Source organism: Marmota monax, unplaced genomic scaffold (assembly GCF_021218885.2).
Source record: "Marmota monax isolate L192 unplaced genomic scaffold, Marmota_monax_Labrador192_F-V1.1 WCK01_AAM20220418_F8-fsc00097, whole genome shotgun sequence".
Lineage (NCBI taxonomy): Eukaryota > Metazoa > Chordata > Mammalia > Rodentia > Sciuridae > Marmota > Marmota monax.
Window position 1 is genome coordinate 5,009,460 of NW_026694162.1, and position 19,295 is coordinate 5,028,754.

The following is a 19,295-nucleotide window of genomic DNA, read 5'->3' on the forward strand; positions in this document are numbered from 1 at the left end:
TCCTGGGGTAATTGATCCCGATTATGAAGGTGAAATAAAAATTATAGCCAGTTCTCCAAAGGGTATATCAGTAATTTCACCAGGAGATAGAATAGCACAGTTACTAATAATACCCAGCCTACATGATAAATTTTCCAGTCGTACTGTAGAAAGATGTTCCAAGGGATTAGGCTCCACAGGTGTAGATTGGGCTATGCTTTCTTTAAATTTAGATTCTCGCCCCATGCTAAAACTAAATATTCAAGGACATGAATTTAATGGGCTACTGGATACAGGTGCAGACCTTAGCATCATCTCTCATCAAGAATGGCCAAAACATTGGCCATTACAACAAGCCACTCAAACGCTTCGAGGCCTAGGAGTGGCGACTAATCCCCATAGAAGTGCAATGGTATTAGATTGGAAGGATCCTGAAGGATGTGAAGGAACTATACAGCCATATGTATTGGATCATCTTCCCATAAATTTATGGGGACGAGATGTCCTAGATCAATTAGGTTTGACATTAACAAATAACATCAACCAAAATGCACCCACTATTATGACTAGACAAGGTTTTAGGAAAGGAAAAAGATTAGAAAAACAAGAACAAGGTATAGCAGCACCAATACAAATAGATCAAGGAACAGACAGACATGGGTTGGATTTTCAGAAAGGGCCACTGAGACAATAAAAATTACTTGGAAATCAGAAAGACCAGTATGGGTTCCTCAGTGGCCCCTGACTAAAGAAAAGATACAAGCAGCCCATGACCTGGTCAAACAACAATTAGCAGAAGGACATATACAACCTTCTGTATCTCCCCATAATACTCCCATTTTTGTCATCAAAAAGAAATCTGGTAAATGGAGATTATTGCAAGATTTAAGAGTCATTAATAATGAGATGGTTATTATGGGACCTGCTCAATCAGGGATTCCTCAGTTGTCTGCTTTGCCAAAACCTGGTATGTTTTAGTTATAGATATTAAAGATTGTTTTTTTTCAATTCCAATTCATCCTGAGGATAGTCCACGTTTTGCATTTACTATCCCTGCACTGAATCATGAAGGTCCTGATCAGAGATATGAATGGAAAGTACTCCCTCAAGGGATGGCTAACAGCCCAACTATGTGTCAAATTTATGTTAACAAAGTAATCCAGCCACTTAGAAATCAAAATCCTGAACTACAAATATTTCACTATATGGATGATGTATTATTAACACACAAAGATAAAAACACATTGCTAGAATGTTATGCCACACTTACAAACTTATTAAAAAATTATAATCTAGAGATAGCAATAGATAAAGTACAATTAAATTTTCCAATTAACTATTTAGGAGTTCTATTATCCTCAACCATGGTCCGTCCACCAAAAATTCAAATACGAGTAGATCAACTCAAATCACTTAATGACTTTCAAAAGTTATTAGGAGACATAAATTGGATAAGGCCTTATTTAGGTATACCAACAGGAGAGTTGGGACCTTTATTTGATATCCTAAAAGGTCCATCAGATCCAAATTCACCCCGAATGTTAACGCCTGAAGCAAGAAAGGCATTAAAAATCATTGAAACATATATGGAAAATATGCATTTGGATAGAATTGATATAAGTTTGCCTTTATTATTTATTGTACTACCAACAAAAAATATTCCTACAGGAGTATTTTGGCAAGAAGGTCCATTATTATGGATACATTTATCTTATTCTCCTAACACTATTCTTACTAGGTATCCTGAGGCTGTAGGACAATTAATACTCAAAGGAATAAAAGCAGCAAAGGGAGTGTTTGGAATTTCTCCCAATAAAATTATTACTCCATATACTATGAATCAAATTGATGAGTTAGCTAATGAGTTAAATACTTGGGCAATAATCATGTGCAAATCTAATGTTTCATTTGATAACCACTTACCATCTAATCCTTTATTGTCTTTTTGGTCATTGCATCCTGTAATTTTTCCAAAAATGACAAGAAAAACACCTATCACGAATGCTCCAAATATATTCACTGATGGGTCAAATAATGGTACAGCAGCAGTAGTTACCCCTGATCAAAATTTTACATTTTTAGTACCCAAACAATCAGCTCAAAAGGTAGAGCTTAATGCAGTTTTACAAGCTTTTGTGATGTTTAAAGATTCTGTATTTAATTTATTTTCTGATAGTATGTAGTTAATGCTATAGTATCTCTTGAAGATGCTGGTAGGATTTCCCCTTCTTCTACTGTTTTCTCTTTGCTTTCCACTATACAAAGTCTAATCTGGGACAGAAAAGATCCATTCTTTATAGGACATATCAGGGCACATACAGGATTGCCTGGAGCCCTTAGTTTGGGCAATGATTTAGCAGATAAAACTACACATGACATACATATTTTCTCTACACTAGAAGAAGCTATAAATTTTCATAAAAAGTTCCATGTCAATGCTAATACTTTACAAAAGCATTTTAAAATAACTAAGGAACAAGCTAGACAAATAATAAAACAATGTCAAAATTGTGTGACCTTTTTACCACAAGTTAATCTTGGAGTCAATCCTAGAGGATTGATACCTAACCATATTTGGCAGATGAACGTCACACACTTGCCAGAATTTGGAAAATTAAAATATTTGCATGTTACAGTTGATACTTCTTCTGGATTTTTGATGGGCTCCCTTCATGCCGGAGAAAAAACTAAAGATGTTATAGGTCATTGCTTACAAAATTTTGCCACTGTGGGTGTTCCAAAACAGTTAAAAACAGATAATGCCCCTGGTTATACTTCTACCTCTTTTAAACAATTTTGCTCAACATTTGGCATTACTCATATAACAGGAATCCCATACAATCCACAGGGACAAGGCATAGTTGAAAGAGCTCATCAAACTATTAAAATGTACTTATTAAAGCAAAAAGAAGGAATTGGGAAGGGGTATATATTCCCCAAAGATAAACTTAAAATAACCCTTTTTACTCTAAACTTTTTAAATTTGGATTCATCAGGACTTAGTGCTGCGGAAAGGCATATGTGTCCAAAAAATGTACATAAGCCCAAGGTACTTTGGAAGGATATTCTAACAGGACAATGGAAAGGTCCTGACCCAGTAATTGTCTGGAGTCGGGGGTCTGTTTGTGTGTTTCCACAGGGAGAACAGCAGCCGATTTGGATTCCAGAGAGATTAACCAAGGTCCTGACCCAGTGATTGTCTGGAGTCGGGGGTCTGTTTATGTGTTTCCACAGGGAGAACAGCAGCCGATTTGGATTCCAGAAAGATTAACTAAAGCGATTTCTACAGACCAAAAAGAAGATGATTTGGCTCAAATCCATAACAACTGATATCCAAAACTCCAGTTTGGCTATTCTTACATCTGCAACAGAACCAGGATGCTTTTTTCAATATCTATTTTATTATTGCCCTTTGCCATATCATGAAGTTCTATTTTGTTTTTTGAGCTCATACAGACCTAGGTTAATGTTTTGCTGATCAGTTCTATTTTTTGACTATAGAGTTTTTAAACATTGCAATGGAGATTTCACCTGTAAAAAGTTATAAGGCCTTTACTATAATGTTATGTGTTGTATGTATTATATTATGTGTGCACACTTGTGTTTTGTGTTATATGTTTGAATGTACGTATGTCCATATATCATATATGATGAGCGCTCATGATAAAATGGATCCAAATATTTTTTTCACGTGATTTATATGGTTTAATTTAAATTGGGTAAACAACTGTTGAGGATTGTTTTAATATGTAAACAAAAAAGAAGGTTAACAGATCTGTTTGTTTACTTTCACCTTTCCTTTTCATTATATTTAATAATTCTCTTAAAGATAATGTAAATTGTTAAGAAAATTGTTTTCTTTTAGTGCCTTCTGTAGTGTTACATAATTTTTTCTTTAGCCATTATTGCCAGAATTCCTATCTTCATCCCAGTGCCGGTGAAGACAATGTAAATTGTTAAGAAAATTATTTTCTTTTAGTGCCTTCTGGAATGTTACATAATTTTTTCTTTAGCCATTATTGCCAGAATTCCTATCTTCATCCCAGTGCTGGTGAAGTGAAAGATAAAACCAATCTACAGCTTCTACAATAGCCATCACTGAACTGCTTGCAGAACTTGCCTGGACACATTGTGAGCTCACCTGTATGCATTGTGAACTATCTGTTGGTACAGCGAATTGTGGTAGTGCTGGAGTATTTTTGCTGATGGTGTCACCGGTGGTACAATTTAGGAGCCCTCAATTGGCTTAATGTCATGGCATTTTGCATCCTCCTCTACTAGTGATGGTCTAAAATTTGGGGGCCAACAGAGGTGAGGCAAAGAACCTCACCCCCCCCACAGGTGCAAAGGCCTATCCACAAGTATGGCTGTATGCTGGACCGGTAGTCAGTGACGGGTATGATCCAATTGCAGTGGTACCAACCTAAGACAGGAGGCTGACGCCTAGAGGTCAGTTCATCCGATGACGGGTAAGGACCATATGTTGAATTGGACTGCCTAACAGGCACGGTCCCTAAGCCACATGCTTGTTGTTTAAACAGAGAGGGGGAGATGTTGAGAGCCACAGCCAAAGGGGCCCCAGCAAACTTCCAGCTGCCAGCAAACTTCCAGCTGCTGGCTGATGATTGGCTCACAGCGGCCCTAGCAACATCTGGCTGATTGGCTCCTCGGCCCCAGCAACATCTAGCTGATTGGCTCCTCTGCGGTGATGCTCATTGGACTGTTTCCCTGCCCTTTCAGACCACGGAGCTGCTCATTGAGGGACTTTTTTGGCTCCGCCCACATGACCCAGCCAATCGGCCTCAAGAGCAGGAGGATTGTGGGAGGTGGGGAGAAGCTTGTGTGGGAGAGAGAGGCTTGGGGAAAGCCGGTGGTGGCAGTTGAGGCTCTGAGGGTTTTTCCTGAGAGACTATTTTGTTTGTCGTGTGTGGTTCTAAAAATAAAGTTAGTTTCTTTTGACAAGTGGCTCCTGATTGTGCCCAGCCAGACTGCGGCAGAGGGGTAGAGAAATTGCAAATGTTATGATTCTTCTTTCAAAATGTCTACTTCAAACTAAGAAAGATCTGAAAGATTAGTATGATTTGGAGGGTGAAGAAAGTCTTTTTTTTTTTTTAATTTAGAGACAGTCTCGCTGAGTTGCTTAGGGCCTCACTAATTTGCTGAGGCTGGCTTTGAACTCGCAATTCTCCTGCCTCAGCCTCCAGAGCTGCTGGGATTAAAGGCATGTGCCACCAAGCCCAGATCAAGGAAGTCTTTTTGAAGGGAGTGGGAATTTAGCAGAGCTCATAAAATCATCCTCAAGAGAAAGGGAGCTCCCCACTCCAACTCTTGCATATAGTATTAGCTCAAGTAAATGGAATTTGAAAGGGCAAACCCCAGATAATCAAGTTTACAAAGTACTGCAGTTGATTTATTTATTTAACTGGTAACTTTAGACATATGAGACAGTATATCTTATAACATGCACAGAGCATTTTGAAATGTACTACATAAATATGAAGGGTAATTATAACCAAGAGGAATCTGAGAAGGAAAAAAAAAGAACTAGATAAAGACAAAGAGGTTGAGCTGTGTACTCATCTCAGATAAATACATAAAACCTTTGAAATTATGACATAACCAGTACTGTTAGATTTATAGTCTTAGCTATTGCTCTCATTCCAAGCTCTGCCTTATATTTATCATTTTTACATTCATATGGCATCTCTATTTTCAATGTCTTATAAGTATCACTCACTCCAATAACCTTTTCAGCTGAAATTTCAAATGCTTCATATCAACACAGAAGCAGATTCTTTTCTGGAAAGTTGAACCTATCTGTTCATCCATTTCTGAGTTACCCAAGCATGAGACAATGTTGTTCAGGAAATATGTCAAATTCCACTTTTGGTGTGTACAGATTCAATTCAAAATAGTTTTAAATTTCTTTTTTTCCAAATAGTTTAAATTTAAACCTCCAGAGCTATAATACACATTTTCTAAAAAGAAATATAGTCTTTGCTTTGATATATCATTAGTTGAGGTTTACCCTCCACTTTCTGTTTATATGGATGTGGTCATAGAAAGATCCATTCAAATCCTGGAAATTTCTTTGGGTTCCAGACCCTTTACGTATGTTGTACTTATGACTGGATGCCTGAGTTTCTTGTTTTCTGGTCCTCTACCAGTAATTCTATGGGAGGATTTGAGGGTGACAATTCCTGTCTGGCTGTATTGTCAGATAATCATGGTTCTTATTTTATGAAAACTAGAAAAGTAAACATTTTAAAATTTATACTGTATAAATATGGGCTTTGGTTCTTGTTCTATTGTAGATAGAAATACTTGTGATGCTGGTAGCATCTCTCAAGCAAATATTTTTGGGTGGATTTATAAAATTTTTCTAAGATGATGGTCTAGTCATTGTATGATCATAAGTGCCCTGAAATACTTGAAATTCTTGGATGAATGGAATGGAGCAGGGGAGAAAGAAGGCAGAGGCCTCTTCCTTCTGACCTTGCAGACAGTCCCCAACCTATGGACTTGTTTCAGTTCTGTATTGCTGCATGAATAAATAAACTTCAAGACTTAAAAGCTTTAAAACAACAAAAATCATTTTACAGTCATCATCACAGCTCTGGAGGGTCAACTGGGTTCAGCTAGACTGTTTTTGCTCAGAATATCTTATCAGTTGCTGCATGTTGGGCTAGCGTCATTATCATGCCTGGCACCAGGTCTGGGAAGGCTCAAACATCTGCTGGTTGGAACAACTGGTACTCTTTGGGCATCTCTTTTTGTCTTTACGTGGTCTCTGCATGGCTTCTCCGATATGGAAGCTTTAGGGTAGTCAAACTTCTTTCAAGGCAACTCAGAGTTTCAAAGGTTTAAGTCCAAGAAAGGGAGCCAGGTAGAGTCTGTAGCCTTTTTCAACCTAGCCTCAGAAGTTAAGCAGTCAGGAAGTCCCAGCCAGGTTCAAGGGGAGAAAACAGACTCCACCTCTTGATGAGAAGTACACCAAAGAATCTTTGGACATGCTTTTAAAGCACCACAAGACTTCATAGATCTCTGGCAGAAAGCCTGGAACAGAATGAATCATTCACTAAAGCACAAATTGGTTCATGTGGTTCCCCTTCTCTTATGGTGGAAGGACAGTGTAGTGTTTAAGGGCTCCTAGTCTGAACTTAGATTGCCTGGGCTTGCCTCTGCCCTGACACTTATTGAGCCTGCAACCTTGAGTAAGTCTCAGGCCTCAGTTTTCTTATCGGTAAATTGAAGATAATGACTGTATCATATATTAAGCACCTGGTGTCAGGCATTGTCCTGCATTATGTGCCTATTCCTTTTCCCTTAAAATAACCCATATCTAACTCCTAAGCCATAAGATTGATAATAAGAGGCAGCTTCCAGGTCTGTAGTGTGGATCAAATGAGACCATCAGTTTTGTTCATTATTGATGTGATTAATACTATTGGGGCTGGGGTTGTAGCTCAGTGGCAGAGCGCTTGCCTTGCACGTGTGAGGCCCTGGGTTTGATCCCCAGCACTACATAAAAATAAACAAATAAAAATAAAGATATTGTGTTCATCTACAACTAAAAAAAAAATTTTTTTAACTACTTCTAATGATGCCTGACCAGGTGAGTGAGAGGTTTCTAGAAATGGTCCTAACATACACAATGCCGCACGAGAAGGCCAGATTGAACCCACTGCAAGACCTGAAGACAAGTCAGGGCTGAGAGGGTCAGATTTCTTAACAGGTGTCAAAAATTCATACAACGGACAGACATTCCCAGGTCTCGTTTGGATCTATGGATACAGAACCAAGAGAAGTTGGAGAATGGGATCACACGCACCGTACTGAGTTTGCAAAAGGGCAATATTATGTTTTTCCTAGAAAAGAAATCCTCTACTCAGGGCAGTTCTGCAGAAAACCAGCTCTCTGCCCAAAGCGTCTCCAGGTATCAGGTACCCTATGTGGTGGCTGGATGCACAGTGCTGACACCCTTCTGGAGGGCATCCCTGTGGAAATTCTGCCTCCTCTCGCGTCCCCGTCGCCACCCTGGGCTCTCTAATTTCCTGAGCCACTCTCTCCACCTCCTTCTCTCCCAAGGTGCCTACTCGGGCAATTCCAGAGCGCCAATCTTCCCAGCCCGGGCAAAACCCGGAGAGGTGGAATTCCTCGCCCGGAGCGCTCGGGCGACCACTGGGCATGCTCCGTTGTCAGGCAGGTTCGGGTCTGCGAGCAGCTTTTGCGCCGCACAGATCCCTGCTGCCGCCGCGCGTCCTCCTCCTGAGCAGGGAGCGGGCGCATGATGGCGGCAGCTGCAGCAGCGGCCGGGAGCGCCAGCGGCGGCGGCAGCAGCGGCGGTGGAGGCAGCGGTAGCAGTAGCAGCGACACATCCAGCACCGGCGAGGAGGAGCGGATGCGGCGCCTCTTCCAGACTTGCGATGGGGATGGGGACGGATACATCAGCAGGTATGCGGGAAGGTGCAAGAAACTGGCTGGGGCGAGACCAGATACTCCGCGCTGCCCTTGACCCCTCCGGTACCCCAACTTCCAGTAAGTTGCTTAGAAGCTTACAGGAAAAGTTGACCGCGACTCTAAGAGCGCGTCGCTGCCTCGGCCACTGAGGGCTAGGGGCTGCCCTGTTCGTTCTCTGGAGGTGCCAGTTGGTCCAACTTTTCCCAGCCTCTTCTTTTGTCTAGGCGTTGGGAAACATCTCTGGGATGCGAGCCCTTCCCGGGGTCTGGGAGCGCTCCTCGCGGTTGGGAAATGAGTTCTGGCCGCTTATCCCAAGTAGGAGGGGCTGCCCTGCAGTCTTCAGCTTTTGGGTGTTAGGATACTGTGGCACTGGGGAGCTTGGGGTACAACCCCATGGTCGCACTAGGAGAGCGATGCACTCTTCAGTGACAAGAGACGGACAGGGAAATAAGCTGTGAAGAACTTTCATGTGCCACAGAGTCCCTGAATTCCAAACAATGAATTCCAAAGAATGGGTATGATTTGTCACCCAGTATTGATTTAAACACACTGGCCTGGGGGCAGGGAAGTGGTGTAGGAAGCGCCCTGGAGTATATTGGAGGTTTAGAGGTGAGTCTGGAATATAGACCCTACTTAAACCTGCTCTGCGCTCTGTCCAGGTGAGCCTCGAGAGGTCTCTCCATTGGTCTGTGCCTCTGCCTGCGCAGATTCTCTAGACCCCCTACAGAGGCAGTGTTGCAGCTTCTTGCCGCCCTACTTGGCCAAATGATTACTTCTGCCCAGATTTGTATTACTTACAGAAATTGATGTAGAAGAAGGTAATCGCAGTATTTTAGAGCATGCTTCTGTGGCGCTGAAACCAGTACGCGCCGAAATTTGAATTGCCTTCAATGAAGAATGCTACCTAAGGCTTGTATTTCGTGTTTCTTTAGCCTTTGTCTTGATGATGCTAAAGATCCCGGTTCTGAAAATCCTTGCCCTAAACAAAACAACAAAACAAAGTGGGGGGGGGGGGGCGGGGAGGATTTCCCCATAAGTTTTTTAAAAAGCTCTCTGAAATAGGTGATTTAACATGTAAGAATTTAACCATTACAAAAATAATCTCTTATTTGAGATCACTTAATTATCATTCTTCAGTGAATTTTATTACTTTTCTAAAATTGCATTGATAAACCAGAAACACTAGAATTTTTTAAGTGGCAATTCTGTTCTGAAATGAAAATAATATGTAATGCTGACTGACCGTGCATAGATTTTTATTTGGAAGGCTTTTCCTATTTTGGTTCTTGGATTTAAAAGAAAAATTAATTATGCTGTTTATGTTTTATATGTTGTCTTCCTACTTGAAAGGCCATTGTTTCATTGAGAAATATTAGAACAGAAAATTTTATGGAGTAATGCTGTTCTGAAATGAAAATATTATGTAATCCTGATTGACCCCATATAGATTTTTATCTGGAAATCTTTCCTAACTGCCATTCTGGTATTTAAAAAAATAAGTTATATAGACCAGGAACAGTTGTGCACACCTGTAATCCCAGTGATTTGGGAGCCTGAGGTAGGAGAATGGCAAATTCAAGGCCAATCTTAGCAATGTGGCCAGAACCTGTCTCAAAAGATAAAAAGTGATAAAATGTCCTTGGGTTCAATGGCTAGTACCAAACAAACAAAACAAAAAAAGATAAATTTTATACACACACACACACACACACACACACATAAATAGTGATTTTCCTTCTTGAAAGGCCATCATCTCATTGTGATTTCATATTGATAATAAAAGCAATCTATATTCACATTTGCATACAAAAATAATTTTATTCCATACCAGCTTAGAGTAAGTAACAGAAATTGACACCATTCTGTCCTTTGCTTCCTCTAATTTGGCCTATTAATATGTTGTTTTATATGAACTACATATTCTGTTTATATGCTTATATTGTTTTCAGTGACAGTTTAGTTTTTCCTTGAGGGTAATGAATTCTGAAAGCAAACTTTAAGGACATTTTTTTTTGGAAGGTGAGGTGTTTGTATGCACCGAAATTTGTGTGAGGGTGGTGATAAAGAAGAGATTTTTGAGATGGAAGAGAAATAGGGGGGGACAAAAGTGGAAAGAGCTGTTAGCATTCCTTGGGCCACATCACTTTAATGTGTCTCCTTGAAAGTTGAAAGGTACATCTAGTAATTGACACTAAATAATAACTTTAACAGTGGGTAGAGTCACCCCGGAGATTATGCTGTAGGCAGATTTCCCCATAGAAAGAGTTTAGGCTTGGCAATCTTATTGAAAGGAGGCACTAAGGCACTTGCCAGGAAATGTATTTATAGAGCAAGCACAGTTTTACCTGGAATATGTTTACTGAGTATGGCTTGGGGAATAGGGGTATTAAGTGACTCCTTATCTGAGACCACTCCTCTGAGCTATCTTTTTAATAACCTTTACTTTCTACTCTGAGGTGGGTTTTAGGGCTTGGAGTATTGTGGATGTTCTCTCTTTCTTGCAGGGGGAAGGGGGGATAGGGATTGAATCCAGGGGCACTTTACCACTGGGTTACATCCCCAGCTGTTTTTTTTTCTTTTTTCTTTTGAGATAGCATCTTCTTAAGTTGCACAGGCTACCTTCAAACTTGAGATCCTCTTGCCTCAGCCTGCTGAATAGCTGAGATTACAAATATGTGCCAATATGCCTGAATGAATAATATTTCATTATAAGGATAAAAGACATCTTGTTCATGTACTCATCAAATATTGAACATTTGGTTGTTTACATCTTTTGGCTTTTATGAACAATGCTACTATGATATGTTCAAGTATTTATTGAAACTTAACCATAGTCAAATAAGGGCCAGCCTTGTCACCTAGCAGAAACCTAGAGGACAACTCTCCAGAACTGGGCAGCAGCTCCACAGTCCTATCAGTGCCCAGCTTCCTTCTACCTTTCTGCAGCTCCATTATTCATATAAAGCACTCATCACATGGTTATTTCAAGTCCAAAGATGATCATTCTATCTCCAGCCATGTCCCCATATTCTAGGGAAGAAGATGTAAAAGGAAGTTGAAATGTGTGGTACCTTTATCATTAAAGACAAGCTTCCCCCAAATTCCTTCTTGTTCATACTACAACACCTAACCATGCCTACCTTCAGTATAGTCTGAGGAAGGGTATACTTCAACTAGGCACATTGCCTCTCAACAAAATCTGAGTTGTTCCTAAGAGCAAGGAATAGATGCTGGGTGGGCAAGTAGCTACCAGTACCTATAATAAAGATCCCACAATAACCTGAATTCCAATGTATAACCTCTGATCCTCTGCCTAGCCATTCATCTAAATAGGAGGGAGCTGGAAATCTTATGTTCAGAGGAAGGAAAAATGGAAGAGAGACTGAGGCAATGAGGGACATGTCTGAGAAGGAAAACGGGGGACTTTATGCTTCAACATTCTCTTGGCTCAATCAATCCCAACAGGCTGACAGACAAGACATAGCTTACAAATTAATAAAGAAAAAAATTTTATTTCACACAGGGAAGAATGCATATGAGAAATTAACAGCATTCTGTCCTTCCTTTCCTGTAATTTGACCTATTAATATGTTCATTTATCCGAACTACGTTGCTAGAATTGCTGCTTCTGTTAAGAGACTTCTAGCCTGTGAAAGGAACTCAGGATCATCTCCTTCTGACATTAACAGGAAGCACAAAACCACCATGAAGTGACCCTGAATTGTGGCTGAGACAGGGCAGGGTTGGATTGCACACTGGAAGCACAGTAGGCTCTTCCAGTGCATTTCATTAAATTTATAATGACTTATCCCTGTATTTCACTGAATAGAATATTTTAGACTTTGCATATCATGTTATAGGAACGGATGGAGGTTACTCTATTTCTTGAAATTATTTTCTCTTTAGAGTTTTATAGTTTTTTGATTTTTCACTTCAATGTATGAAACTGCTTATTTTGAACTTATCATTGACAAATAAACCAACATTTACATTTCAATCTACTCTTCAAGTTTCAGCTCAAACATTGGCACCTTAAAGAGAGCTATGGAACCCAAATCCCTTATTCTTTAGCTCTCATTCCCTAATACCTCCCATTACTCCCAAGCTTAAGATGCCACTAATCTGCACTTTGTCTCTATGAATTTATCTATTCTAGACATTTCATAAAAACGGAATCATTAATATAAGTTTTTGTGACTTGCTTCTTTTACGTAATATGTTTTCAAGGTTCATCCATGTTGTAGCTTACATCAGTATTTCATTCCTTTGAATAATATTTTTTATTTATACATGACAGTGGAATGCATTACAATTCTTATTACACATATAGAGAACAAATTTTCATATCTCTGGTTGTATACACAGTATATTCACACCAATTTGTGTCTTCACACATATACTTTGGATAATAATGATCATCACATTCCTTCATTGTTTCTAACCCCATGCCCCTCCCTTCCCCTTCAAGCCCTCTGCCCTATCTAGAGTTTGTCTATTCCTTTCATGTTCCCTGTTCCTACCCCACTATGAATCAGCCTCCTTCTATTAGAGAAAACATTCAGCATTTGGTTTTGGGGGATTGGCTAACTTCACTTAGCATTATCTTCTCTAACTCCATCCATTTACCTGCAAATGCCATGATTTTATTCTCTTTTATTGCTGAGTAATATTCCATTGTGTATTATGCCACATTTTTTTATCCATTCATCTATTGAAGGGCATCTAGGTTGGTTCCAAAGTTTAGCTATTGTGAATTGTGCTGCTATAAACATTGATGTGGCTGTGTCCCTATAGTATGCTGTTTTTAAGTCCTTTGAGTATAGACCAAGGAGAGGGATAGCTGAGTCAAATGGTGGTTCCATTCCCAATTTTCAAGAAATCTCCATACTGCTTTCCATATTGGCTGCACAAGTTTGCAGTCCCACCAGCAGTGTTTGAGTGTACCTTTTTCCCCACATCCTCACCAACACTTATTGTTGTTTGTATGCATAATAGCTGCCATTCTGACTGGAGTGAGAAAAAATCTTAGAATGGTTTTGATTTGCATTTCTCTAATTGCTAGAGATGTTGAACATTTTTTCATATGTTTGTTGACTGAATGTATCCTCTTCTGAGAAGTTCAGAAGTTCAGTTCCATTTATTGAATTGGTTATTTGGTTTTTGTTTTGTTTTGTTTTTGTTTTTTGGTCCTTAACTTTTGAGTTCTTTATGTACCCTAGAGATAAGTGCTCTATCTGATGTGTGAAGAGTAAAAATTTGCTCCCAAGATGTAGGCTCTCTAGTCACTTCACAGATTGTTTCTTTTGCTGAGAAAAAACTTTTTAGTTTGAGTTCATCCCATTTTTTAATTCTTGATTTTAATTCTTGCACCAAAGGAGTCTTATTAAGGAAGTTGAGGCCTAATTCCACATGATGGAGATTAGGGCCTACTTTTTTTTTTTCTATTAGATGCAGGGTCTCTGGTTTTATTCCTAAGTTTTTGATCCATTTTGAGTTGAGTTTTGTGCATGGTGAGAGATAGGGGTTTAATTTTGTTTTGTTGCACATGGATTTCCAGTTTTCCTAGCACCATTTGTTGAAGAGGTTATTTTTTATCCAATGCATGTACTAAAGAGAAATTGTAACAAAAACAGCATGGTTGGCACCAAAACAGACTGGTAGACCAATAGAGGACACAGAGACTAACCCACAAAATTACAATTTTCTTATATTAGATAAAAGTGTGAAAAAACATGCATTGAATAATATTTTATTTTAAGGATGTAGACATCTTGTTTATTCATTGACCAAATGTTGAACATTTGGCTTATTTACATCTTTTGGCTATTATGAATAATGCTGCTATGTATACATTTTTTATGAACATATATTTTCAGTTCTGTTGGGTCTATATCTAGGAGTAGAATTGCTGAATCATAATGGCAATTCTATTTTTAAGTTTTTAAGAAACTTCTAGCTTGTTTTTCAATGTAATTGCATTAATTCACCTCCCTACAAGTAGCATAAAAAGATTCTTATTTCTCCACAATCTTGCCAATACTTGTTATTATCTGAATTTTTGATTATGACCATCCTGCTTGGTTTAAAGTATAGTTTTGATTTTCATTTCCCTAGTTTCTAATGATGTTGAACATCTTATCATGTGCTTATTGGCCATTTGTATATCTTCTTTGAAGAAATGTCTATTCAGATCCTTAGTCCATTTTGAAATTGGGTTATTCATCTTTTTATTGTTGAGTTATAATGGTTGCAAAAATTAATGAGCTGATCCAAGCTGGGTGAGATGGTGTATGCCTATAATCCCAGTGGCTTGAGAGGCTGAGGCAGGAGGATCATAAGGTCAAAACCAGCAACTTAGTGAGGCCCTAAACAACTCAGTGAGACCCTGTCTCTAAATAAAATATAAAAAAAAAAAGGCTGGGGATGTGGCTCATCAGTTAAGTGCCTCTGGTTCAATCCCACCATGGTACCAAAAACAAAAAACAAAATTAATGAGCTGATATTGAAATTGATATGACTACTCAAGGGATCCAAAATAGTAAAAACAATCTTGAAAAAGAGGAACAAAGTTTCAACATTCCACTTCCCAATTTCAAAACATACTCCAGAGCAACAGTAATCAAGATAGTGTTCTGGACACAGTAAAGAAAGAAAACTACAGGCTGATATCCTTGATGAACATAGACATGAAGATCTTCAAGTAAATACTAGCAAATCAAATCCAACAGCTTAGTGAAAAGATTATTCTCCAGGATCAAGTGGGATTCATCCCAAGGATGCAAGGATGGTTCAATATATGCAAATAAATGACTATGATACACCAGGTCAACAGAATGGAGGACAAAAAAAAATTATGGTTATCTCAATTGATGCAGAATAGTCATTTGATAAAATTCAACAACCTTTTATGATAAAAATACATAAGAAATTAGGCATACAAGGATGTATCTCAATATAATAAAGACCTTTATACTAAACCAACAGCTAATATATTATAATGTTTTTATCTAACATATTATAAAATTTTACTACCACAACATTTAAAATAAATTGGGGGGGCTGGGGATGTGGCTCAAGCGGTAGGGCACTCACCTGGCATGCGTGCGGTCCGGGTTCGATCCTCAGCACCACATACATGCCGCAGTCTGGCTGGACACAAATCACGAGCCACGGACTGCGGCACATACAAACAAAGATGTTGTGCCCGCCAAAAACTAAAAAAAAATTAAATATTAAAATTCTCTCTCTCTCTCTCTCTCTCTCTCTCTCTCTCTCTCTCTCCCTCTCTCTTTAAAAAATAAAATAAAATAAATTGGGAAATGCTTAATGCTCTCTCTCATATCTGGCACAAAACAACGATGCCCCTCTTACCACTTCTAGTCCACATGTTGGAAGTTCTAGCCAAAGCAATTAGACAAGAGAAAGAAATAAGGGGCATCCAAATTAGAAAAGAAGAAATCAAATTATCCCTGTTTGCAGATAACATGATCTTCTATATAGAAACCCCCTAAAATGCCACCAAACAATTAATAAATGACTTCAGCAAATGTGCGGGACACAAAATCAACATATGAAGATCAGAAATATTGCAACATTACTTAGAAATTATCTGAAATAGAAAGCAACCCCATTTACAATGGCAAGAACAAAACAAAACCGAAACACAAACCAACTACCACTACCACTACCAGCAACAAAAAACTTAAGGAAAATACCTAATAATAAATTTAACCAAAGGGGGCTGGGGTTGTAGCTCAGTGATCGAGTGCTCGCCTTGCATGTGGAAGGCACTGGGTTCAATCCTCAGCACCACATAAAAATAAAGGTATTGTGTCCATCTACAACTAAAAAAACATTTAAAAAATTTTAAGCAAAGAGGTGAAAGAGCTCTACAATAAAATTATAAAACACTGATGAAAGAAATTGAAGATGACATAGAAAGGTGGAAAGATATCCTGTGTTCATGGACTAGAAAAATTAACTTTGTCAAAACTGTATACTATCCAATGTGATATATAGATTCTCTGCAGTCCCTATCAAAATACCAATGGCATTCTTCAAAAAAACTATAAAAAAACTATTCTAACGTTAATATGGAAGATCCTTAATATCCAAGTCCATTTGAGCAAAAAATAAATAAATAAATAATAAAACAGACCCACAGACCAATGAACTGAGTAGAGTCCAGAAATAAACCCCTGCATCTACAGCCAAACGGTTTTTGACAGAAATGGTAAGAATGCTCATTGGAGAAAGGATAATCTTTTCAATAAGTGGGGGTGGGAAAATTGGGTATTCACATGCAGAAGAAAGAAGCTATCCCTCACCAGTCACAAAGATTAGCTCAAAAATGGATTAAAGACTTAAATATGGGGCTGGGATTGTGGCTCAGAGGTAGCGCCCTCGTCTAGTATGTGTGAGGCACTGGGTTTGATCCTCAGCACCACCTAAATATAAAATAAAGACTAAAAAATAAATATTAAAAAAAGACTTAAATGTGAGACCTAAAACTATGAAACCACAAGAAGAAAACAGGGAAAGAACTTTAGGACATTGAAATGAGTGAGAATTTTTTTATAAGACCCCAAAATATAGGAAACAGAATTAAAAATAGGCAGATGGGATTACATCAAACTAAAAGCTTTGTCACAATCAACTCATAGAAAACAATCAACAGAGTACACAGATAACCTACAAAATGGGGGAAAATATTTGCAATCTGACAAAGGGTTGATATCCAGAATACATAAGGAACTCCAAAAACTCAATAAGCAAAAGAAAACAAACAAACAAACAAAACAATTTAAAAATGGACACTAGATCTATTAGACATACAGATGGCCAAAAGGTACATGAAAAAATGTTCAACATCATGAATCCTCAGGGAAATGCAAATCAAAACCACAATGACATATCAGCTCACCCCAGACAGGGTATTATCAGGAAAATTAAGGATAATAAGTTTCAGCAAGGATGTGGAGTAAAGGGACCCCTTGCACCCTGTTATTGGAATGTAAATTAGTACAGCTATTATGTATAACAGCCTAATAATATATATATAATATATATATTTATATATATATATATATTTACACTGTGATCCAGCAATACTACCACTGGATATATATCTGAAGAAAATGGAAAAATGAAATCAGTATGTTGAAGTGACAAATGAACATTCTCATATTCATTGAAGCACTATTCACAATAGCCAAAAAATGAAATCAAAAGAAATGTGGTTCAGATCTACAATGGAATACTATTCAGCCATAAAAAGAATAATATTCTGTCTTTGCAACAACATGGATGGAATTGAAGATCATTATGTTAAATGAAATAAGCCCAGGCACAGAAAGATAAGTACCACATGATCTCACTCATATATGGAATCTAAAAATGGTTGATCTCATAAAATCTGAGAATACAATGGTAATTACCAGAGGCCTGGGAGGGCAGGGGATGGGGAAGGGTGGGGAAAAGTTGGTCAGTAGATACTAAGCTACAGTCAGACAGTAGGATGAAACTCTGGTATACTGCTGCACAGTGTGGAGACTATAGATAATAATAATGTATGGTACATTTCAAAATCTAGTAGGATTTTGAAGGATTTCATTATTTAAAAATGATAAACGGTTGAAGAGAGAAATGTGTTTAATCTGATTCATCAAACATTACCCAATACCCTATTAGTATGTACAACTTTTATGGATTTATATGTTTGTTTAAAATAAATTTTAAAAAGATAGTGTACTGGCATAAAAATAGACACATAGATTAATTGAATAGAATAGAGGGTTCGGAATTAAATCACGACCAATTGATTTGAAATAAGGGTTCAATGCAAAAGATGCCAAATCAAGGGTGAAATGGGGGGGAAATAGTCTTCAAAAATGGTGCTGGAACTGCTAGATAGTCACAAATAAAAGAATGAATTTGGATGCTTTCCTCATACTCCATACAACAATTAATTCAAAAGTGAGCAAAAAATTAGTGTAAGAGCTAAAACTGTTGAGCTCTTAGAAAAAAATGTTTGAATCTTTGTGACCTTGAATTTGGAAAAAGATTCTTACATATGATGACAAAAACCATAAGCATTTGAGAAGAAATCGATACACTGAGCTTCATCAAAAATTTTAAAGTTTATTTTGGGTGCTGATACACTCCTGTAATCCCAGTAGCTCAGGAGGCTAAGGCAGGAGGAATGTGAGTTCAAAGCCAGCCTCAGCAACTTAGCAAGGTCCTAAACAACTTGGTAAGGTCCTAGACAACTTAGTGAGGCCCTGTATCAAAATAAAAATAAATGGCCGGGGTTGTGTCTCAGTGATTAAGCACCTCTGGGTTTAATCCCTGGTACAAAAAAAAAATTGAAGTTTATGTTTCAAAGGACACTATCAAAAATGAAATGAGAAAGATAACCTGCAGAACAGGAGAAAAATTTGCAAAACATATATCTAATAAAGTACTTGTACATGGAACCCTTATTTACAAACCCTTAGAGAGAGCTTCCCTGAGCAGTATTTCAAAGTGAGTTTGCTCAATCTCACCAGTCTTCTACATCATAGAACTGATTGCTTTTTTCCAAATTCTGTATGACTTGAACTTGCATGATTTTTCTGCTGCTTTGCCTGACAGTTGTCAGTCTACCACTAACTATAGGTTTCATGGAGAAAAAGGAATCACATCTGTTTTGTTAAAACTCAGTATCTAGCACAATCAGTAAATTCTGGTGAATAAATGATCAAGAATAAACAGCATGTGTGTTGAAAAATCTTTCAAGCATTTTCTTTTTAAAAAAATATTTATTTTTTAGTTATAGTTGGACACAATACCTTTATTTTACTTATTTATTTTTATGT

General features: G+C 38.1%; 1 protein-coding gene across 1 annotated transcript in view; it reads left to right on the plus strand.

Moving 5' to 3' along the window:
• Nucleotides 1-8,254: 8,254 nt before the first annotated feature.
• The window catches only part of Mcc (MCC regulator of WNT signaling pathway), a 466,079-nt gene continuing 455,038 nt past the window's right edge, over nucleotides 8,255-19,295 (plus strand). Inside the window, exon 1 of the mRNA XM_058585985.1 lies at nucleotides 8,255-8,433. Within this exon, the coding sequence (XP_058441968.1) occupies nucleotides 8,267-8,433 (167 nt within the window). The 5' untranslated portion in view covers nucleotides 8,255-8,266. The remainder of the gene's footprint in view (nucleotides 8,434-19,295) is intronic.